The sequence below is a fragment of the Lynx canadensis genome, chromosome B1 (genome assembly GCF_007474595.2).
Source record: "Lynx canadensis isolate LIC74 chromosome B1, mLynCan4.pri.v2, whole genome shotgun sequence".
In the NCBI taxonomy this organism is placed as follows: domain Eukaryota; kingdom Metazoa; phylum Chordata; class Mammalia; order Carnivora; family Felidae; genus Lynx; species Lynx canadensis.
The window spans coordinates 187,992,483-188,016,541 of NC_044306.2; the positions used below are offsets into that span (position 1 = coordinate 187,992,483).

The 24,059-nt window shown below is 39.9% G+C and overlaps 1 protein-coding gene across 1 annotated transcript in view; it reads right to left on the reverse strand.

Annotated features, from left to right (window-relative positions):
- The window catches only part of LOC115512768 (cytosolic beta-glucosidase), a 107,048-nt gene that overhangs the window by 43,087 nt on the left and 39,902 nt on the right, over positions 1 to 24,059 (reverse strand). The window contains exons 3-4 of the mRNA XM_030314111.1: positions 18,705 to 19,501; positions 17,857 to 17,980 (exon numbers count right to left, since the gene is read on the reverse strand). Of these exons, the coding sequence (XP_030169971.1) occupies positions 17,857 to 17,980; positions 18,705 to 19,501 (921 nt within the window). The remainder of the gene's footprint in view (positions 1 to 17,856; positions 17,981 to 18,704; positions 19,502 to 24,059) is intronic.

Below are 24,059 nucleotides of genomic sequence, written 5' to 3' on the forward strand. Positions count from 1 at the left end.
AGAGTTTGATTAAATAAAGCCAACACATGCCATCCTGAGCTCAGAATTCATATTAACTTTCAAAACCAGAAGAGAAGTGAACAAAAGGCGGAGGAAGAAAACTTTTACATGCTATCATCATTTCTGTTGTAAAAGCAAAGCCAGAGTTTCAACTGGGGGCAAAAGTAGGACTTGGCTAGGACGTGGCAGTCCGCACCATCCTCGTATCGCTGGGCGTAAAGTTAAATGCTACCAGTAGGTTGGCGACGTTTTGGGACTTCATCACTTCAGACTGTTCTAATGTAGAGGATGCAAGAATTACATCAGGGCCTTGGCTGAAACTCCCTGAAATTAACAGAATTTAGGATTGGAAGGTGATCGTGTCCAGATAGCAGCTGTGTCTTATATATTTCTGCATCCTCCACGGAAGCAAGTGCAGTGTGTGTACTCAATAAATATCAGGCGGTTGCACACACTTGTGGAATGACCCTCCCACACGGGGCAGACATCCTCTCAACAGCGTCGTTGACAGATGGGCACCTGGCATCTGCTTCCATGCCATCTATTGACAAGCATCTAATGATCTCCTGAGGACGCTCACTCCCTTACTCAGCCCCACTAACGGTTAGAAAGCTCTGTCTTATGTCAAACTGAAACTCGCTTGCATGTAATGGGCCCCCACTGGCCTGAGTTCTGCCCTCTCCAACAACACAAAATGAATCTGTTTAGTCTTCTATCTGATAGTTCTTTAGCGATCTTAGCAAAAACTAACCGCCCTCTCCCTGTTATGAGATCATCCCAGTCATTGCCTTCTGGGCATCATTTAGAATGTTAATATTCATGTGAGTGCTCAGCGGTGCCAAGGATGGGAGATACCATTCCAGGCAAAAACTGCGAGTGATGCTATTATACCTTATAATCAGATCCCGCACTGTGAACGCAAGCACGGCAAACTTTTAAACACACGTTAGCTTCCGTGAGGCATATGCAACAATGCGTACCGGGCTTCTTGTGTTGACTCCTTCCAAATTTCATTTCTGAATGAGGAATCCGATCATATCACTTCCTTGCCTAATATTCTTCAATGATTCCCATGACTTTCATTCAATCAACAAAAATTTATTAAGTTCCTATTATGTGCCAGGAACTATGCTATGTCCTGGGGTGCCAGAAATGATCAGGGAAGCACGGTCCCTTCTCTCATCAAGCTTGCAGTCTGTGGAGATGTGTCAGAAAACCATTAAACAACTAAGAAATACAATTTCAGATAAAGAAAACAGGTAAAAACTGATTGGAAATGAAGGTCATGTATTAGTCAGCTCCTCAGGGAAAGCCTGTATGAGGAGGTGAAATTTAAGCTAAGACCTCTTTGATGAAAATGAACAAACCACCATAAAAGTAGCAGCAAACTTGGTTTTGCTCTGTCCCAGGGAGCTTTTTCTCATCTGCAAATGGGAAATGCATTCCCTCAACTCTTCACCCAAATCACTGATTAATAATGTTGCCCGGGACAGGGTCGAGAAGGGAACTCTAGGCACCTAAGAGAGCTTCCTGCTAGGCTGTCTCTTGCAACATCTAATTTCAAGGACTTTGCAAAAGCAAATAATACGGCTTTCAAGATTTCGAAAGCAGGGCAGAGTTTGCTCCCTACCACACTCCCATAAACAATAGAGAGGATGGTGCTGCCTGTTCTGGGGTTGTTTTCCTCTCCAGCAAAGCCACCTAGTGAGTAGCAAAGGAACTTTCCAGGAACGCATTTCAATGTATTGGCACTTGCAGCACCAGCCCCAGCGGGAGGCTCACAGCATGACACCTCAGCCCAATACAATTCAAACTTCCTTTCCCAGAGCAAAGACATAGCCGTCCCTGGACAGCTTGCCTTCCTGGAGAAGGCAATACTGTTGAGTTAGTAGATGAAGCCTGGTAGAAGCCTGTGTCGTACTGTATACATGTCTACAAGAAGGGGCTTGAGGGCAGTGTTCTGGAAAGGGGCAACTGAAAAATAAAACCTCTATACGATATCACTTTACCTGTCCCTGGTCCTCTGTGACCAGAAAACAAACAAAAAAAGCCTTATACATCTTCCCTGTGTTCTTCATTTGCAACATATCTCTGAAAAAGATACAATTTTTCCCAGCCCTTACCTTTAGCTAGAAAGACCTCATGTGAATACTCAGCACAAATCCCGCATTTTAGATTACAGTTGCTAACCTGTTAAACACACTCATTCACCCAAACTCTTTATAATCTGCAGGTTTTCATGCTGTGCATCCCCAATATACAGGGTGACTGTTATGATTATGCGGGTTTTACTATGCACAAGTATAGAGAACACCCTTGAAATAAAGTGATTTTAGATTTGCTTAGTCTTTGTGACCATTTCCCAGAAAATGTAAAGTGTTTTGAGGATAAGGAGCCTCATTCTAAATGGTACAAAGACACCAGGTGGGTTAGCTGAAGGCCTGCTTCATAATCTCCCATATAAGAAAAGCCTTTCAAACATGAGCTACTCAACGATATTCAGAGCAGCACTGTTTCTAAAAGTGAAAGAAAAAATGTCCATCATCTGGACTATGAATGTCTGTCGGCAGGAAAATGAATAAATAAATGTGGTGTGTTCACATATCCGAATACCACAGATCCATTAAAAAGAATGAATTAAACCTAAAAGTATCAACATGGGTAAGTCTGCAAGAATGTATCGTTGAAAACGGGTATGTATAGAGGGACACCATTTATGTGAATGCTGTAACGCACAAAACCACATATACAAATAGGTTATGGATACATATATTTGCAGCAAGATGCATATCTAATACACAAGTGGACACACATCAACTTCAGGTTCAGGATCACCCCAGGTCAGGGAGGGGGCCTTGTACAGGAGATTCGGACAGGAAGAGTACAAAGGAATTCCACCATGGTCACTTTCACTTATTTATTTACCTATTTACTTATTTTCTAATGTAAAATATATGTGGCAAAATACGAACATTTGTTAAATCTGGGTCACAGTTATGCAGGAACCTGTATCTTTCTGTATGTTTGAAATAACATAAGTGAAAGAGCAAGGTGGTTAAGCTTCATTTCCCCAGAGGAGCTGTTCTGTTGCTTCCCCTCTGACAACGAGATCCTTATTATTCAGCGGCTTTCCAATTTTTTTCTTTTTTTAGCAACAGTCTTCCTTTCAAATGAAAATTTTTACGGGTTCCTAATACATACGACCAATAAAAGCTGAGGTGCCCTGGAGCCCCACTTCCTCACCTTACCTCCATGCAAACTAACAGTCCCCAAAGAGATCTCTGTGCAACCCGGGGCTCCACACAGCTCGATTTCAAACCACAGATGTAACTAATGGGGAATCCCTTTGGACCTGGTCTCCTGGACCCTACAAGCCAGTTTCCAAGCTTTGTGTCAACGATCCATGGTCAGAATGTTTGCATTCTTCCTTTGCCCTCCTTCTTCGGCCTCACTAGCTGGTAACCATGTCTTTTTTATCTAGAGCCTAAAATCTTCAATAATCGACAAAAATTAATACTTCTCAACAAGTTGAAACTGGCATTTCTTAACCGTCCTTCCCACCATTATTCTCAATAACAGATTTAACAGTGCTTGTGTTAAAGTAAATATATGTGTGTGTGTGTGTGTGTATGTGTGTGTGTATTTTAAATAGTAACACAAAAAAGAAGATAATTTCTTTTCAAGAAGCAAATCTCCCTTAAATAAAAGGAAAGCAAGAAATGACTTGGGGTGAATGCAATTACACATGTTTATAAGAGAATACAGTATTAGGAATGTCAAAAGTCAGAAAAATAAGATACATCAAATAAACACCCTTGAACCACTGACCAACACAAATATTTAATATGACATTTCTGTGACTAATGTTGCATCAGTACAGCAAACTAGTAAACATATTTAAACTTCAATTTTGTGAGTGTTCTTATGCTTTAGCATTATATTTGTATTTTAGTATACGTGCTGGTGAAGCAAGCACGGCATTATATTTATATTAACATATATCCATTTGTTCTGCCAGATGGTCTTCTACTACTACACTTAGGGAAATGTCACATTTTGTTAAAGAAGCCTATTCAATAAAACATTCCAATTGACCATTCTGAGATACCAAAGTTCAAACTCACGGTTCCCAAAAGATTCAAAATAGCCCTATAATGCAAATATGGTTTGTCAAACACGAAAATGTTTGTGGTAGCTAAACAGATACACGTTTGGTATAGATAAGAAACAGTGATGGTGATAGCATTGAGTTGCTGGCTTTTAAAAAAATGTCTATGAAATGAGAATAGAAACTACTTTGGGAAGAAACAGTAGTAACATGGAGCTTACCTTACGGACTGAATGACAGCTACCTAGTGAGCTGAGTCTCAGAGAGATCCCAGGATTAGAGTACAATGCTAATTGTTGCTGTCTGGCAATGCACCCGGGCTTCCTCTCCTCACCTAGCGCCCACCCGGACATCACATGGCAGACTTCTACATTGCGACGGGAGCACCCTCACCAAGGCACCCTGCCTTCGCACCAGGACCGAGCACTGTGTGGTCCTGGAAAGCAACATGAAATCTTCACCAGCCTGTTTCCCCTTGGCCTTGCTCTCCCTCTAAAGGAAACAATCCCCCTCCATCTACTGTCACTGCCGCACTCGAGGAGTAAGTACTGAGGGTGGCAGCTGGGATGTGAAGGGCGATGTGGAAGAGGGACTGTCATGTAGAAGAGGGGTTTCAGGGCAAGGCAGGGATTTAAAGGCAGGCAGAATAAGGCCAGAGGAAAACCAATGTATACTACTATGTCCTATGGTGATCAATTAAATGACTAAAATCAATCTGCCTGCCTGAGAATGAATACCTTGTTAACTGGGATCACAAAGGGACAAGAATAGTGATAATTTTTTGAAGAGGCTACTTTTAACACAAGCCAGCTGTCAAGCCATCTTTTAAAGCAGCAGACGACCTTATGTGGGGTGGGGGGGTGGGGAGATGAGGGGAGGAGAACGTGGGAAGTTCAAAGGACCACAGAAATGATAAAATGCATGGTGAAGTTTTCATCAGGAAGGTTATATAGCCTAAGAAGCCCAATGAAAATAAGTCTAAAACATGATTGGATAAGAGTAAAGGTTGATGAAACACCAAGATAGATTGATTACTGATGTCAGCTGTGATGTCCGTCTCTGGCAATCCATAGGAAAAGAACAGACAACCCTCAGGGCTAGATTTAGTTACTCATCTGCACAAAATCAGATGGGATGACCACCATGATGACCTTGTGATAAAAAAGCATGCAAGCAGGGCCTTGTATACAGTATCATTTCAGGATATTTAAGGATTAGGTCTAGAATTTCCAACAGGTAATAAGTCAACACATTGGGCCTGAGAATGGATAGAAGACCAGTGTGAAGTGAATCCATCCAGCAAATGCCCAGTTTATCTGTAGGGCAGAATTTGAGTTCCAACAATGTACAATACACTCTTTATTAGCCTGACAGTCAGGAAGTGGAGTGCTTCAGCTAATCAAATATTTTTTGTTAATTGTTACCACATGCAGAAGGATTACAAATTTTTAAAGAATGAGAATAAATTAAAATACACTTAACACTGAAACTAAACTGATTATAATTTAATCTTTCTCTAATTATTCAGAATGCATTTCAGGGTCATCAGAGAAGCATAAATTATCAATGCTTGATGACTGATCAGGAAGTCACAGTTTTTTGAAAATCCTGGTTAATAGATGCTGGGTAACAAAGAATTCACTGCAACAGTTATCATTTGGGGGATTTATGTGCTAGGCATTTTGCTAGGATATGAAGTATGCCATTAATCCTCACCAAAAATAAAATTTCACAAAGGATGAACTGATATTCAGAGTCCAGAATAACTTGTCCAAGGCCACACAACACAAACGGGTGTCAGAGCCGGGCTTTGAATGCAGAACTATCTGTCTTTAAAGAATATGTTCGTTCACTACATCAAGCAAATCCTTGTTGTGTAAAACTACTCATAGAATGTGCTGTCTGTACAAAACTTACACACAATGGGTCATGCTGTTTATTCTTCCAGGAATGCTGAAGGATTTTTCTTACCCAGTCTTGAGATTCCTATCATGTATTCATGAGGGCAGGAAACTGTGGCCATGAAATATTTTTGAAGTTTCTTTTTAAATGAATGGCCAACTGCTCCTTCATAGGATCCACAACATAGACTGAACATCTTTGGAAGAAACATGTTTTAAGACACTAAACCAGTGTGGCCTCAAGCACAAAACAAAATGATTTACCGATAAAGGTGTATACACTTAATAAATACACTCATATACTCAAATTTTATACAGCGATTTAATTTTTGTGCTATTTTGCTTATTTTTTTAATGTTCATTTATTTATTTTGAGAGAGAGAGAGTGCGTGAGCAGGAGAACAGCCAAGAGAGAAGGAGGAAGAGAGAGAGAAAGAATCTCAAGCAGGCTCTGCACTGTCAGCACAGAGCCCGATGCGGGGCTCGAACTCACAAACGGTGAGATCATGACCTGTGCCGAAATGAAGCATTGGACACTTCACCGACTAAGCCACCCAGACACCCCTTATTTTGCTTATTTTTAACTATAAAACATATTAGACTTGAAATTACTCATGAAACAATGTGGCTCTTTAAAATTATTTGACTTTAGGCTGGGTTTAAATCCATTAAAGAAATGAGTTCTACCTGTTAAGGGAGGAAAAAAGTTATTTCATCAACAGATATGATACATCCTTCTTCCCATTATCTATGTTTAGTCCCAAACTCATTCATGTTTTCACTTGAAACATTTGTGGCTTCCTGTTCACCTTCCCTCACCAGCGCCAATTAAAATTCTTCAAGGTTCAAATGGTTTTTCTTCCTCCACCCATAATGGTTTCACTTATCTCTAAAGCAGGCAGTGATTCCTATAATGGAATTTCACAAACAAGGGGGGACATGTGGCTGAACTTTAGAATGGTACAAAATAATCTCAGGCCATGATACTGTTTCATTAGCTAATCTCACTCACACACAGGAGACTTTGCTGTTGCTGAGATGACCCTATTCAAGGAGACAAGCCTCCCTCCCTCTCCTCTGCACATAGCGTTTCCAGATAAGCCCTAAGAATTTCTGTCTATTCCAAAATGAACTATTTTCATCTCCAGCAGCAAGCTGATATTTTCATTGTATTAAAGAAAAAGCTACCTTCACAGTAACTTGGGGTAAAAGGAACCCTGACTGTGCTCAAACGCTCCAATCAGAGAAAGAGACTTCCAGATATGAAGCTTCTCCACAGAAATATGGTGGGAAGGTAATTCTGAAAAGGCTGCAACTTGATTCCTCTTTCTAAGTCAAGATCTTGCCCAGACACAAAAGTTTCACACTCAAGTCAAATCTAAGGAAAGTGAAAATCACTGCACTTCATAACTGAATTAAATTTCATTTAAGGTGGAGCTTGGAAAACGTACTCAACTGGCTTAAAACTTGATCGATTAGGTGGGGCTTGCCATGATCATATTTTGAAAGGTGATTCTACTACTCATGATTGTAACTTCCGTGGACTTGTTCAGCTGGGGATTTTACTCTTAGTCTTTGGACTGTTTGTTCGTTCTATTTCCTCCCTGAGATTCTATGTTCTCCACAGTAATTCTGTTAAACTTGAATCTGAGGTGACCCTTCTGACTCTGAACTCCAAGGGATTACTTTCTCAGGGGAAGAAAAGTGAGGCTCATTTTTGATATGAGTGAATAGAAGAGGAAACACCCAGATTGAAGGTCAAGAAAATGTTACCTGGAACCTGAGTCAATATCAATAGGAACAGTTCGTTGAAAACCAAAGTGTTATTTTATGCCCAGCTAAGAAAGGTGTTCACATTGCAAATTAAGTAGCTGAATGAGAAGAATGAAGAAAGCTTAAAAAAAAGATATCAATTATAATTCCTTAGACTTTATTTTATAACCTAAGAAATTATCAAGAGTTCTAATAAAATATGATCCTTGACATACCTGCCTAGAAAGGATATTTATAGGGTCGCAAAATTCTTAAACTGGAAGGATCCCAAAAGAACAGCTAGTTCAATACTTTTTCTTTTTTTTTTAATTAAAAAAAAATGTTTATTGTTTCTGAGAAAGAGACAGAGCATGAGCAGGGTAGAGGCAGAGAGAGAGGGAGACACAGAATCCGAAGCGGGCTCCAGGCTCTGAGCTGTCAGCACAGAGCCCGACGTGGGGCTCAAACTCACAAACCATGAGATCATGACCTGAGCTGAGGTCGGAGGCTTAACCAACTGTGCCTCCCAGGCACCCCAACACTTTTCTTTTTCTAATGAAGAAATTGAAGCACAGAGGGGTTAAGTGTATTTAAATATGTTAAAAACTGTCAACATATATTTCAATTATTGTCACAGCAAAACCAAGTTTAATATCAGAAGAGTATAAATAAATAACACCTATGCATAATACCAAAGCATGAAAACTATTTTCATAACAGCAAAAACAACCTACTATCTCTTTAAAAGAGCAAAATGGTGGCATAAATCTAATATTTTCTTAAAATTCGCAGGAAGAATTCAGTTTTCCTGCTAATCTAGACTCGATTTCCTAATCAACCATTATGCTTTTACTGACCAGCTACTGAATGCTAAGTATGTAACTCAAAACTCCAAAATTTAATTCTGGTAAGAATTTTGACATTAAAAAATGGTAAATAAAATCGTTGTACACACTGTTCCTGCCTATGAGTGCTTGTACCTTTTAATAACTTTCATTTCTTCTGAAGATGGTTTTCTTCCTTACTTCCAAGGATTATAATGGTATTGTCTTTAAGAATCAAAGTCTCTCAACTCCCATCTATTCAACTGTCTCATTCAACAAGTGCTTAATTGAAAGAAGGGCTGTGGTTGTGTAAGGAGCCCATGAACCAGTTATGGCACCAATTTTTAATGTTTTTGTTCATAATATTGCTGATTTTCTTCTACACAGCTATTTTTCTTCTTGCTATTGAAAAAATAACATAGGATGTAGTTAACCAGTTATTCACCCAACCTGGGAAAGCGGGCAGAAACAGCATTTATCGTACTATACAGCAATTGACCATTATACCATGTCAAAGTTATAAGTAGGTAAGATAAGACCACTGAGAGGAAGGCTATAAAACTGGTGAGCTTAGCACTGCTTAAGGTGTAATTACCAACACTGCAAATCCAGACACTCGTTTCTTTAGTGCACCCAGAGTCAGTCCCCACTGAAGACCTTCATCTACAGAACATAATGTCCATGTATTAATTTATGATGGGGACTATTTTTTTTCCAAGCACTGGGAAACTCATGTAAAGTTTCCTGAGTAGCAAGGGCTAATACCTGGCCATCCGCTTCTCCCTACTCTTTTCATGAGCCCACAGGTGTCCAACAGAATCTCTATTAACACCATTATCCAGGCAACCCCTGCCAATCCCACTAAGATAAATTTTACAAGCCTTGTTCCACAGCAGTGCCTTTTCATTCTCTAGATAACTAAGCGGCCAGGTAGTAATCAAGTTATTTTGGAGATCAGGAAATAAGAGCTAATATAAGCAGCTGCTTCAGGACCACTTCACCATGGCCCAGTGGAAAACTTGAGGAGTTCACCTTCTCTCAATTCCAAAAGCTCTCTCATCAACTGAATATTCTAGCATCGCTCTCTCCTGAAACAGGTTTTAAAAAAAATCATTACCTCTTCAAACCCATGTTTTAATTTCTTTTGGATAATAAAAGGAAAGTAGAAATAGAATTGCTTTATCATATGGTAGCTCTATTCGTAATTTTTGGAGGTACCTCCATACTGTTTTCCGTAATAGCTGAACCAACTTATGTTCCTGTTAACAGTGTACAAGAGTTCCCTTATTTCCACATCCTTGCCAACACTTATCTCTTGTCTTCTTGACGATAGCCAAGAGATATATGCACTCCTATGTTTATTGCAGCATTATTCACCATAACCAAAGATATGGACACAATCTAAGTGCCCACCAACAGATGAATGCATAGAGGTTGTGGTGTGTGTGTGTGTGAGTGTGCATACACAATGAAATATTATTCTGCCATAAGAAAAAGGCAAAACTTGCCATTTGAGACAACAGGGATGGAACCTGAGGGCCGTATGCTAAGTGAAATCAATAACTTAGAGAAAGATAACTACTCATAAAAAACCAATGGAATGGTGGTCACCATTGGCTGGGGGGGGGGGTGAGGGAATTGGGGATAAGTTGTTTAAAGGTACAAACTGGAAACTAATAATGAATAAATTCTAGAGAGCTAATAAGGCACATCATAAGTGATTGTGGTTAACTATATTATATTATAAACTTCAAAGCCGCTAAGAAACTAGATCTTAATTGTCCCCACCACAAAAAAAGAAATAATAATTATGTAACATAATAGCTAACACTATGGTGGTTATCTTATTGCAAAATTTAAATATATCCAATTAGTGTGTTGTACACTTTAAACTTACAAAATGTTATGTGTCAAATATATTTCATTTAAAAATCATTATCAAATCCTTCCTCTTTTTTTTCTCACCTTTTTCAAGATTCCATTGAGTCTACTCTTCATATTGGAAAAATTGATTTTCTCCAGGTAAATTTTTCTTCAATTATTTTACAGGTCTCCTTTATAGTCATAAAAATAAAACTGGGCTTCTGTTTGCTGCTACCTTGCACAAAAACTAGTGGACAGATTAACATAAAAAAATGGAGAGGGTAAGTTTGAAATCATCTTAAATGTTTTTTTTTTAAGTCTTTATAGAAGTCTTAAAATTCACCTGGCCTTAAGTAGTGGGGATCCTTAAGTAATCATACCCCCAGAGCAGTTGGAACTGAATTAAAAAGGAGTGCAGGGGCGCCTGGGTAGCTCAGTCAATTAAGCGTCTGACTTTAACTCAGGTCAAGATCTCACAGCTAGTGAGTTTGAACCACGTGTGGGGCTCGGTGCTGACACCTTGGAGCCTGAAGCCTGCTTCGGATTCTGTTTCTCCATCTCTCTCTGTCTCTCCCCCGTTCATGTTCTGTCTCTCTTTCTCTCTCTAGGGGAAAAAAAAAAAAAAAAAAAAAAAAAGGAGCACAAAGGAATATCCATCTGTAGGGGCACAGCATACCTACAGAATGCAACTGAAGGGGACGGTGAAGAAGAACTTTGCACATTCTTTGCACGAGGGCAGATTCTCTGATGTGTAATTGAGCTGCTTCTCACATGGGCGACTCCAAGAAACCTACTGCCGTGGAGCAGATGTACCACGTTCTATGTTTCTACGAGAGTGTGTGTGCTACATGGTGTAGATCTCTAATCCTATCAATATGTGCGGCACCCAGATAAGCCTGGCGAAGTAGTCTAACAACCACCTATGTGTGTGTGTGTGTGCGTGTATGTGTGGGTGACTGTGAGCATCACCAAGCTCTACACCAGTCCTGCGGTCACAGCACACGTTCTCGAAAACCCCTAAACTGATCACACCATCACAGCAGTTGAGAAACGTGCAGGAAAATAAAACCGCAGAACCTGGGAATTGCAGATGAAAGCAAGTGGATAAGGAACACCAATCCCATTTCTTTGCAATGGAGAATACTGAGGTCCAGATTATGGATTTGGGGCCAGAGTGACAGATGTCCTTAAAAGTAAGGTAAATATATCAATATGAGAAAATATCTAATATTTTAAGGTATTCAAAGCATACAGAGACAGAAATCATCTCATTTTATTGCACAGCTGACTTTGGGTTGGCAGAATAGTAATTAGCATTAGTCCCATTTAACAGGTGAGAAAGATGACATTCAGAGTCCTGCTGACATTCAGAGCTGAGCTGCAGGCACACCACAAGAACACAGGACTTAGTCTGTCTTTACTCTCCAAGACCCGCACAGACTTTTTACTCTCTTATGCTTTCTGTGGAGAATAGAAGGCAAAGGTAAGTGTGCCACTACAGAGAAGTAGGGGAGAAGGTAACAGGGAAAGGTCATTTGGTATGTCTCTGTTTCAGGTAAACTCTGGCTGTCTGAGTTTGTATGTGGTCTGAGTATGAAGGCTGATGGAACACAAACGTACTGGAAATTGTTTTCTTCGTAACTTTTCATATTCCACAAGTTTGCACCCTAGCATACGCTAACAATTCTTGTGCACAGCCTTCAACCCCTGTTCTTTCTTCTCTATTCTGACCTTGACTAGCTGTCATCCAGTTCAGCCAGGAGCAACGGTACCAAGCGAATCTGATATCCGACCACACACGTTTCCAAAATTGTGAGCTCTCTGTGAGCGACGGGAGGAACTGCTTCATCGGGACTAATTGCCAAAGGTTTACTTTGAGAAGCAATAAAGCAGTAGATAGGGAGTGGAAATCTATATGCAGGTACTTGGGTTTCTATTCTGAGCTTGCAATGGATTTTTAATTGGTTAGTTTTGCTAAAAGGTCAATGTATTAACCTTTGAGATCTTTCCTTAATTCTTAAGATTTCTTAAATGCACATTTAGAAACACACAGGTGCTTAACACATTTTGTCCAGTTAAACGGGCCTCTGTGATCTGAAATTGACAGAGGCAGGTGGCTGCCAGATCTGCACTACTTCGGGAAATGGATGTATTTCTCCTCTACTGGCTCTCCGTGGGAAGGAGAGGAGGAGAGGGGAGGGAGTATGCTGACAGACAACAGCGGGGTGATTCTGTGCTCAGCATCTTGTCTTGGTGGTATACCCAAGCTGCAAGATTTATAACCTTCTTGTTACAATGCATCAGCTTCAACACTTTCAGTGAAGTCTTCAATAACTTCGATGACATCTTGCTGAGGGGTTTTGTCATTAAAAGCCTAAAGCTGGTCATTAACAAACCTTCTCTGCAATCATCTACTGCTGTGCTAACTCAGGCATGGATCCGACTGGAAAGTTGGGCTGGCTCAGAAACTTTCCAGAAGTCTGCTTTTTTTTTTTTTTTTCCCTCTCTATGGGGTATATTTCTTTAGGGAAAGAAAATACAGTTCTCAATTATTTAATCATTTATTTCTCATTACCCATTGGCTAACTCTTCTCTGACAGACACAACCAAATTTAACCAAGTATACAACACCTACTACTTGACAGAAATGGCTGTCAGGGCTGAAGATATAACCACGAAAAAGACACGGCTCCAGTCTCAGGGAGTTCACGGCCCCCTTCAAAAATTAGCCATCATTTACAGAATCCTTTGTAATGGGCCAGACTCTGTATTTAGGCTTTAAAGGCACTACCCTGTTCATTTTGCAGATGTGCTTATTAGCCCCGTTTTAAAGATTAGATAGCTGAGGTGTTGTCTGCTTATGAATTTTCCCCGAATTATTGATTGAGCATGTGAGTGGCAGAACCAGGCTTCGAACCCATGTCTTGCCTGAGTCCCAACAAGTTCATGGACTCCAAAAAACAGGATCTGGGCCAAGAAGAAGGCAAAGGCATAGCATTCCAGGCTGAGGGAAAGATCATGGGCCACGTAAGAGGCAGGCAGGCACATTCTGGGCACAGGCTCAGGCACGTGATGAACAGGCAGAACACAGACTGAAATCCCCTTTCAGGAGAACTGAGGTCACGGCTGGAGTATTACTTACTGGGGCCAACCTCCCCTTGCTTCACACTCTCGCTCACCTCAGCGGCTTTCAGATTATTGAGGCATCCATTTGTGTGTGTTTACACAGGAACTTAAACTCACCTGCTCCGGAACAGCAAGGACTGGTGTACGTTTTACGAATATAACTGACATTCATATGATGTGAGAAAAGCTTAACTCCTTGAAGATGACTGCTTTCCAAACTTACACAAACATCAAGCAACCCAGTTGCTTGATGGTCGTTTCTGCTGCCAATGATTTAAGTTTTTCCCTAATCTGGCAACCTCTCTGATGGAAATAATGAATAGAGGGAGGCTGTTTCTGCTTTCTACTCCACAGGAGTCAACTGTAAATAGCCAGAGGCCCAAAGCTAGAAGACTGACTCAGAGGTTCCCCCCCCAAAAATGACGGAGAAACCTGTAGACATGGGGGAATATTCTGCTATAACTTAATTACTTGGAGGGAAATTTGAAAAAAAGCCTTGGGATGACATTTTTAAAATAAAAAGTTAAAAAAACTTGGGGTGATAAATATATTCTTAAGAGTACATATTTCGGGGCTCCTGGGTGGCTCAGTGGGTTGAACATCTGACTTCAGCTCAGGTCATGATCTCTCAGTTCATGAGTTTGAGCCTGGGGTCAGGCTCTGTGCCAACAGCTCAGGGCTTAGCCTGGAGCCTGCTTCAGATTCTGTGTTTCCCCCTCTCTGGCCCTCTCCCACTGGTGCTCTCTTTCTCAAAAATAAATAAACATTTAAAAAAAATTAAAAAGAGTACACATTTTCTAATAATAATAATAATTATTACCATTGATTGAGAGCCTACTGTGCACCAGCAGTTGGTGGTTGGGGGTGATTACACAATAGCTCATTAAATGGAATCTTTACAACAACCCCGGTCAAGGAAAGTGTTAATCCATTTGTATAGGTGAACAAACTGAGGATTTGGGAGGCTGAACAATTTGCCAAAGGCCCCTCACTGAATAATTTGCAGAACTGAAATGTAAGCCTAGTTATAGGTTATTGCAAGTTTTTTGTGTCTCTACTCTGTTGCTTTTATCTATATCTATGTTAATGAAAAACAATCTATTTAAAGGCATTTAAATAACGCAATGATTAAAAAAGCATTAGCTGATTTCCCTCTCTTTTTTTTTCTTGAAATGACATCCCCCGCCCGCCCCGCCCCCTGCCGCCCTTTCCCAAAAGGAAACAGAAACATTAGCTTACTTTTTACTGCTCAATTAATTGCTGTGGGATTTTACCTGAAGAGATCAGAAAGACCTCCAGGCGGATATCATTGATCCAACTATAGTGTCATTATGTGCCTGTCCGTAAGTGTGATGTTAGAGAGAAGGCTTTGTTTGTGGGGATCACAAAGCCATCATCCATCCGACTCTGTGGGTTCTGGCGGGCCCTCACCTGCAGCGCTTCCCACGAATGTCTTCCTTGGCCTGTTATTAGTTTTAATTGCTCACAGGGCGTTCTTACTAGTAAAGTTCTTGCCAGTCAAGATCATCAGCACCACCTCAAAGGAGTCTCAGGAAATCAATTAGTAAATTAGGCTCTAGTCCCCTGAGGAGAGGCAGGATAGGGAGTGTCCCGAAGCTTTGTCCAAGGTCACAGGACGAATTGGCCCCTGCAGACGCAGCAGGAAGCACATTTATTCAAGTCCAGAGTACCAAAGTAAGGAAAAGGTTCTGTGTGGTAGGACAAGTAATCACTCTGAGTCAGAAAACCCTGGACTCACAGATCTTATCAAACACCAAAATAGTAGTAGTGGTAACAATAATGCACACATTCTGCTTGGTTCTAGGAGATATGACTTAGTGACTGTGATCTTGAGCAAATGACTTAGCCTCTTTGAATCTCACTTTTCTCATCTGTAAAATAGGAGCAATGACCTCATCTCACTGTTTTGAAAATGAAGTAATACGATGGTATCAGCGAAGATTCTTTTTGTTCCAAGTGATGGAAACCCAGTCAGATTCAGATGAAGCAGAAAGAGCACTTAATTATAAGTAAAAGTAATGTCTCTCAAGAACATGCACGCAGCTGGGTCTGAGGAAGAACTGGAATTAGAGGCTCCATTTCTAAGTGCCACCCTGAAGCCCTCCCTATTTCTTGTCTCCACGTCCCTGCAGCCCCCCTTTATACTACTGCTTAGCGTCCATGGCAGGACATAGCCAACAGCCCACAAAGGTACATCCCCCTGCCAAGTTAGGCTAAGAGACAAGGTGACTGGCCCAAATTCTAAACCTCAGGGAAGACTGGGATTGGCCCAGTTCATGCCATGTACCTGCATTCAGACCAATCAATTATATATTAACAAGGAGCAGGATTGTATTCTACTTACATGGCTATCCCTGGGGTAAGCCTGAAGATGAGAAGAGATGGGTATTTCATAGAAGAAAAGGGATTAATTACTAGAAAAGAGAGTTTCTCCACAGATTACATAAACGGTGTCCACTACAACAATATATAAGAAATAGCTATCACTATACTCACTCCAGAATAAATACGCTTGTCTTTTTTTTGTCGATAAGTAGATTTCTGCATATTTGAAAGACCACATTTTTTTAAAAGCAAAAAATTATAATATGTATTAATGGCAATGAATATAGATCTAGTGTTAAAAAATCAGAAAAGAACATAATACTGTGAACAGTTAATGTTTTAAGTGTATAATATTTTTTTCCATATGTTTAAAGACACAATTGAAATTCTACAAGTAGAAAAACAGAATCTTGTTTCTAGTCCTATTCTCCTCTCTTGCCCCTGAGAAATCCAAATCTCTTCACATTTTCCACTCTCACCTTCAGTTACTTTTCTGTCTTTAAGTTGTCTTTGTTTGTGGGTCTACCAGCGAATTTTTAGTGTTAAGGATCTAACTGTATTAAAGTACTTGAAACTATTTCAAAGAGCAATGAAATGTCCTTATATGTTAGCACTAAACAGAGCACCAAGCTGAAAATGAAGAAAGCCAATTTCTATTTTTCTCTCTTTTCCCAGGAAACACAGAACAATTTTGGACAAGTCATTTGTGGTCCTTATATCATCCATAAATCTGCCTGCCGGTAACCAGCTTACTTTCCTCCGAGGATGAAGCTGGGAACATCAATGGATTAACTATGAATAGGGTCATTTACAGGGAGAAAGAGAGTGGAATCTCAGAAAACTGGGCATTTCCTTTTTATTTTATCAGGAAGTGAATTCCTACCTAGAGAAAGAATCTGTTTTGCATGTAATACAAAAGAATTATTTCACTTGGATCAAACTGTAGGAATCCAATTGCCCTCTGCCAATAAATTCCAAGCCAGAGTGAGGGATTGAGTACCATATATTTTAGGTTTTGGAAAGAGACCATTTTGTGTCACTTTCCAGAATTCCTTCTGGCTGATTTCAGTACATTACTGATTAATTTGGAAAGAATAATTTTAGGACCTTTCAAATAGAATGATGAGAGAGAAGTGTACCTATCATGGTAAAAAAGGAAATTGAAAGTCTCGTTTTACATTGGATTTTGTTTCTGTGATATGATTCCTTTATAGGGAGGAGAAATTAAATTTACAAAGCAACAGTGTTCCAAGTAGAAGCTGAAATGGGGAAATTAACTGGTGTAGAAATGTGTGTTGCCAGTTAAAGATGATTCCTTCACATTTGTTTTCAAATGTGAAAAGAATGCCATGGGGGGAAGAGCATTTGCCAGAATAATAGTATTGTCTTGAAATAAAAGTCACAGATTCTATATGACAAAAACCTGTTCCTAAATGGAGCTGTTTGGTTACAAATGAAACACACAGTGCTGGAAGACTCATTTTAGACCAAGACTCATCGAAGGCCATTCTAAAGTTTATTGCATAAATGCTTAATTTTGGTCCTTTACAAATTCCGTCAGTTCATTTCTTGGTAGTTAGGATGTTGAAATATGCACATAGGCATGCTGTAGTTGGTCAGTACTAATCTTTTTGTAATAACTAATGTTCTCTTCGAACAGACACCACCCCCTCTGTTCATATCACCTTCACCCAGGAGTCACAAAATGCTGAAGACAGTTGCTTTTACTTGATTAAATTTTGAAAGGTTGAAGCTAGGCCAAAATTCTCACCTTCCTCTTTCCTAAATACTTTTTCTCTCTCTTAATTACGTGGCTTTACACTGATTTACATGAATTTCGGCTTTCAAAATCATTGGTCTTTGCTGAATGCAAATAGGCACGTGGGAAAATTATATTAAGTTTGCACAATTGATCTTTCATCATTTCAAATGGTACCTTTGAACAGTTCCTGAAATGTCTGTCTGAAATACTCCCAGCGCTGAGTGTCATCAAGAGATGCAGGGTCACCCTGGGGAAACCCGTTCTCAGTGATGTAAATTACAGGGTTATTATACGTATCCTGGAACAAGAGAGCAGAAGTTTTATTCCAAACAGATGTAAAAAAAAAAAAAAAAAAGACTCATAAAATCAGGTGCATTACCCTCTATCTTCTCTAAGCTACAACCCAAAACTAGTTTTCATCAAATTGCACTGACCCTATTAACTTAATTTTCCACGCACTGACCTTTTATGACTAACAATGGGAAAGCAAAACTGTGCAAATGTCCATGAAGACAGTCAAATGACTCTTATTGTAATGAGAAGACAGAAATATCTTTCTTCCATCAGCATCTGCTGATTGTCACTACTCCTTAACCCCTTGGTCCCACCAACAGCTACACTCTCTATCTCCCCACAGCAAGGGTCCTAAAAATCATTAACTTAAATTTTTAATTTCAGCTACCTGGACACCATCCAGCATAATGGAGGCCAAAAAAGGATCCAGTTATTTCAGCCTTTAATGTGCCTTTTGATAATCACAGTTGTGACATCAGCCTGAAAAATATTTCCAAGCAACTTCTTTGACCCCAACTGACTTTAACAAAGAATCCCAACTTTGACCTTGTTTTGAAGCCTCTTATCAGCCAGTTATCCCTCACCAACTTAAATCCTAATCTCTCTTCCCAAGCCAATATATAAGCTACTGTCTAAAATCATTCTTTTTCCAAGTTCTTATATATACACATATGTCTGTCTTTCCGTTTCCACATATTTGGGTGTACATGAACACAAACGTGTTTTACCTTAATATATTTCAGTAGTTTACGTATTCCCCATGGCACCACATAGACCCAATCCAACCTTTTCCAAGATGGGTCTGGAAAAACTTGAAGCTCCACATCCTGAAGAAAACCCACTTCTTCTTTCTTGTTCTCCTGGTACTTGACTAAACGACTTGTATAATATTGCACAGCAAAGAAATCAGCTGTGCCTTTAATCATTCTCTTCTCTTCTTCTGTAAATTCTGGAAGCCTTGATGATGGATAGCCTTGCTTTTTACTCATGAAGGCAATCTGGGACTTGACAACTTCTGGATAATCACCGTCAATAAATATGGGTTTAGCAAAGAAATCCAAGCAGAAAGCAATGGCTCTTTTAGCAGCTTCCTGGTCGGACACTGAATTGGTATCTGCTGGTTCCGCCCAGCCAGCAAAAATTCCTAGGGACACCATGCCCTTCTGCTCCTTTCGGAATAAAGAATCGTAGCTGTGCCAGGATCTGGCGTGAGCTTTGATCAAATTATGAGCTGCCTGATAACCTCCAGTTCCAAAGTGAGGTACACCAGGAGGAAATACACCGAGATCGTACGCCACGATGGCAAGAATATTAGGCTCATTTATGGTGATCCACTGCTTGACTCGATCTCCAAACGTACTGAAGCAAAACCGGGCGTATTTGTCAAAGGATTCGATGATTGCCTCTGACAACCAACCTCCTTTGTCTTCTAAGGCCTGAGGCAAGTCAAAGTGGTAGAGTGTCACTATGGGTATGACCCCATTAGTTAACAAATCATCAATGATCTTGTTGTAATAGTCTATTCCTAGGAAAGAAAAAAGAAGAACGTATGAGAAGTAAAGTTATTTTTAGAACATTGACCATAAGTAGCGATCCGGAGAGGATTGGGAATAATTTCCTAAGTAACTTTTATTCCAAATAAGGTTTGTTACTTCCTGCATATAATCAAGTAAAGGCTGGGAGGAAGAAACATGAAGAATTCCAAGGAAGAATGGCTGAGCAGAGGGTTGGGGATGTGACGGAAGATGTGGAAGATGTATGTTCTGACAGGAATACATTTGGGCAAGTTGCTACCACATAACTTTGTGTTATGATCACATGTATTGAAATTATTCTATTTGCATGCTTGATTTCTAACCCCACTAGAATACAAGCCTCATAATAGCTGGAGTCATATCAAAGTCACCTCTGGATCCCCCAAATCCTGGAACAATACCAGAAAGTCAGTAGATAGATGCTCAATAAATAGTTGTTGAATGAATGAATGGTTCTCAATGGTATTAAATATAAAGTAAAGGAACTGATCTAGATGACTGTCTCAGTTCTTCTCCAGATACAGCGGTCTTATAAATCTAAAAAGGAGACCCACTGAACATGAAAAAGAGGTCCCAGAATGTGGGTTACAAGGGCAGTTAGCCAGAGCCTTGGCATATTAAGGAATATGGTTGAGAACTTTGCTCTAGGATTCTGACTTAGTCCATGAGCTATCTAGACACCTCTGGCTCTCACCTAATTCTCCAGCATTGCATGTGGTGGAGGGGGGAGAGCTTTTAGTATTGTGGCAGAGTTCAGAAGAATGTTATTAAGTTGGAGATGCTCTGTCTCAGAAACCAATGCCAAGAAGATGTTGCGTCCAACCTAATAAGGACTCTTAACTGGAAGAGACTTTCTTAGGACAGACTGATATTAGTGCTTCGTGTTATTTTATGTCTAAGATTGTGGAAGAAACCTAAGCTCAGAAGAGAGAAGCTGTCCTGCTTTTCTGGATAATAACTAAATTCCTATGTAGAATTGTATTGCACTCAAAGTTTGTTCAGAAGTAGGGTCCTTTTTTCTCTTTTTTTTAACTTCATATCCTCTGATTAAAAAATAATTTAGGCTTTTCAAGGTGTCTGGGTGGCTCAGTTGGTTAAACAAATGACTTCCGCTCAGGTCAGGATCTCACAGTTCATGGGTTTGAGCCCCATGTCGGACTTCATGCTGACAGCTCAGAGCCTGGAGTCTGCTTTGGATTCTGTTTCTCCCTCTCTCTCTCTCTCTCTCTCTCTCTCAAAAATAAATAAACATTAAAAAATAATTTCGGCTTCATACACAGAAATAAACTCAAAATGGATGAAAGGCCTAAATGTAAGACAGAAAGCCATCAAAATCCTTGAGGAGAAAGCAGGCAAAAACCTCTTTGACCTTAGCCGCAGCAACTTCTTACTCAACACATCTTTGGAGGCAAGGGAAACAAAAGCAAAAATGAACTACTGGGACCTCATCAAAATAAAAAGCTTGTGCACAGCGAAGGAAACAATCAGAAAAACTAAAAGGCAACTGACAGAATGAGAGAAGATATTAGCAAATGACATATCAGATAAAGGGTTAGTATCCAAAATCTATAAAGAACTTATCAAACTCGACACCCGAAAAACAAATAATCCAGTGAAGAAATGGGCAAAAGACATGAATAGACACTTCTCCAAAGAAGACATCCAGATGGCCAACCGACACATGAAAAAATGCTCAACATCACTCATCATCAGGGAAATACAAATCAAAACCACAAAGAGATACCACCTCACACCTGTCAGAATGGCTAACGTTAACAACTCAGGCAACAGATGTTGGCAAGGATGCAGAGAAAGAGAATCTCTTTTGTATTGTTGGTGGCAATGCAAGCTGGTGCAGCCACTCTGGAGGTTCTTCAAAAAACTAAAAACAGAACTACCCTACAATCCAGCAACTGCACTACTAGGCATTTACCCAAGGGATACAGGTGTGCTACTTCAAAGGGACACATGCACCCCTATGTTTATAGCAGCACTGTCAACAATAGCCAAAGTATGGAAAGAGCCCAAATGTCCATCGATGGATGAATGGATAAAGAAGATGTAGTATATATGTACAATGGAGTATTATTCGGCAATCAAAAAGAATGAAATCCTGGGGCGCCTGGGTGGCGCAGTCGGTTAAGCGTCCGACTTCAGCCAGGTCACGATCTCGCGGTCCGTGAGTTCGAGCCCCGCGTCAGGCTCTGGGCTGATGGCTCAGAGCCTGGAGCCTGTTTCCGATTCTGTGTCTCCCTCTCTCTCTGCCCCTCCCCCGTTCATGCTCTGTCTCTCTCTGTCCCAAAAATAAAAATAAACGTTGAAAAAAAAATATTAAAAAAAAAAGAATGAAATCTTGCCATTTGCAACTACGTGGATGAAACTGGAGGGTATCATGCTAAGTGAAATTAGTCAGTCAGAGAAGGATAAATATCATATGACTTCACTCATATGAGGACTTTAAGAGACAAAACAGATGAACATAAGGGAAGGGAAACAAAAATAATATAAAAATAGGGAGAGGGACAAAACAGAAAAGACTCATAAATATGGAGAACAAGCTGAGGTTTACTGGAGGGGTTGTGGGAGGGGGGATGGGCTAAATGGGTAAGGGGCACTAAGGAATCTACTCCTGAAATCATTGTTGCACTATATGCTAACTAATTTGGATGTAAATTTTAAAAAAATAAAATTAAAACAACTTTGTGGGCATCATAAAAAAATAATTTAGGCTTTTGAATTTGTTTTATTCAATCATTAATTTCTTCATCCCTCAAATACACATGTATAGAAAAGCTACTGTATGCTGGACTTATAAACATATGTAAGATAAATACTGTCCTTGACCTAAGGAAGCTCCAATTTTAGTAGGACTACAGATAAATTCACAAACAATCATAATGCAGTATTACTGGTAAAGATAAAGTATGGAATACTATTTAAGTATATGGTAAGGAGTACCCATTCCTAGCTAAGGACATTTGAAAATCTATTTTGAAAGCAATATAACATCATGATTCCAAAAGTGAACTATGGCAACCAGCTACCTAAATTCTACCCCATTCCTTCACCTACTTCAGTGACCTTAGGCAAGTTACTTTATCTCTCTGAATTATCTTTCCCTGTCTGTAAAATGTGGATGATAATAGAAACCTACTTCAATAATTTACTGCCAAGAGTTTAATGAGTTGATAAATTGAACATCATTAGAAAGTTCTTGGCATAAGGTAAGGGGCTCAGTACAAGTTAGCCATCATTTTAATAATTATTATTGTTGTTATTGTTGTCACTAGTGACATCTAAGTTGATACTCAAATGATGAATATAAATCATTCATATAAGACAAGGAAGAATGAGTGATCCAAGAAGAGAAAAAAGGGAAACAAATATGTGAAAGAGTAAGGGAGGTGTGGAAATAAACAAAGACCACCAAATATGAACAAAGAGTTTATTTATTCAGAGCTTGCTGTAGCGAGGGAATCAGCCATCATCACTTGCATTTGACAGATACTGAAAGTCTGTCAGGAAAGAGAGGAAGCTTTATAGTGAGAAAAAGGAGGGGAAGGAGAAGACTTCAGTTACAAGCTGATTGGAGATTGTTGGCACAGGGAGGCTGGAGGTGGGCTAAATAGAAGCAGGGCATCTTAAGCAATTGGTCTGGGACACATATGTGACTTTCTCTGGCTGGTCCTAAGTTGGAAGCAGGGGGAAGGGGAACAAACATACATAACGAAAAAAAAAAAAAAAAAACCAGAGAAGTTGGCAGATGTTGATCTAGTTCTGACTATTCTGGGCCAGTTGCTACAGAGGTTGTGTTTGGCTTCCTGGGTTTCTTTTGTAGATCAGAGTTTTAGTACCATATATGGACTAGCCAGTCTTCACTTGTAAACTGTATTTTAGCCTAGTGTGGCTCTTTCTGGGAACTGTAAGTCCAGGATAATGATAATGTATAGCTGAGCAGAGAAAGCACAAGAATGGTGAGAGGTAAGCAAGCCAAATAATGCAAGATCATGTGTTGTCTGTCTGTCTGTAAGAGTGGATATTTTTAACAACAGCTCTCTTGTTTTGCAAACCAGAACATAATGTGAATCATGCATAACAACTCCATACTTGGAAGACCCTTACATATGTCATTACTCACTTGGCAGATAGGATACCTCCACCTATGCCCTAATCCATGCCCTATGTCCATGCCCTAATCCATGAAACATGTGAATAAGTTACTTTACATAGAAAAAAGAATTTGCTGATGTCATTAAGGTTAAAAATCTTGAGATGGGGAGATTTCTCTAGATGGTTCAGGTGGGCCCAATCTAACCACATGAGTCCTTAGAAGTGCAAGAGTAGAGCAGAGGAGTGGGTCGGAACGATGAACAACAGAAGAGGCCAGAGAGGTGGCAGCATAAGAAGCACTGAACCCACTATTGTCAGCTTTGAATGTGGAAGAAGGGAGCCACCTGCCAAGGAATGCAGGTTGCTTCTAGAAACGGAAAATGGCCCTCAGTTGATAATCATCAAGGAAATGAGGCCTTCAGTCCTACTACCATAAGA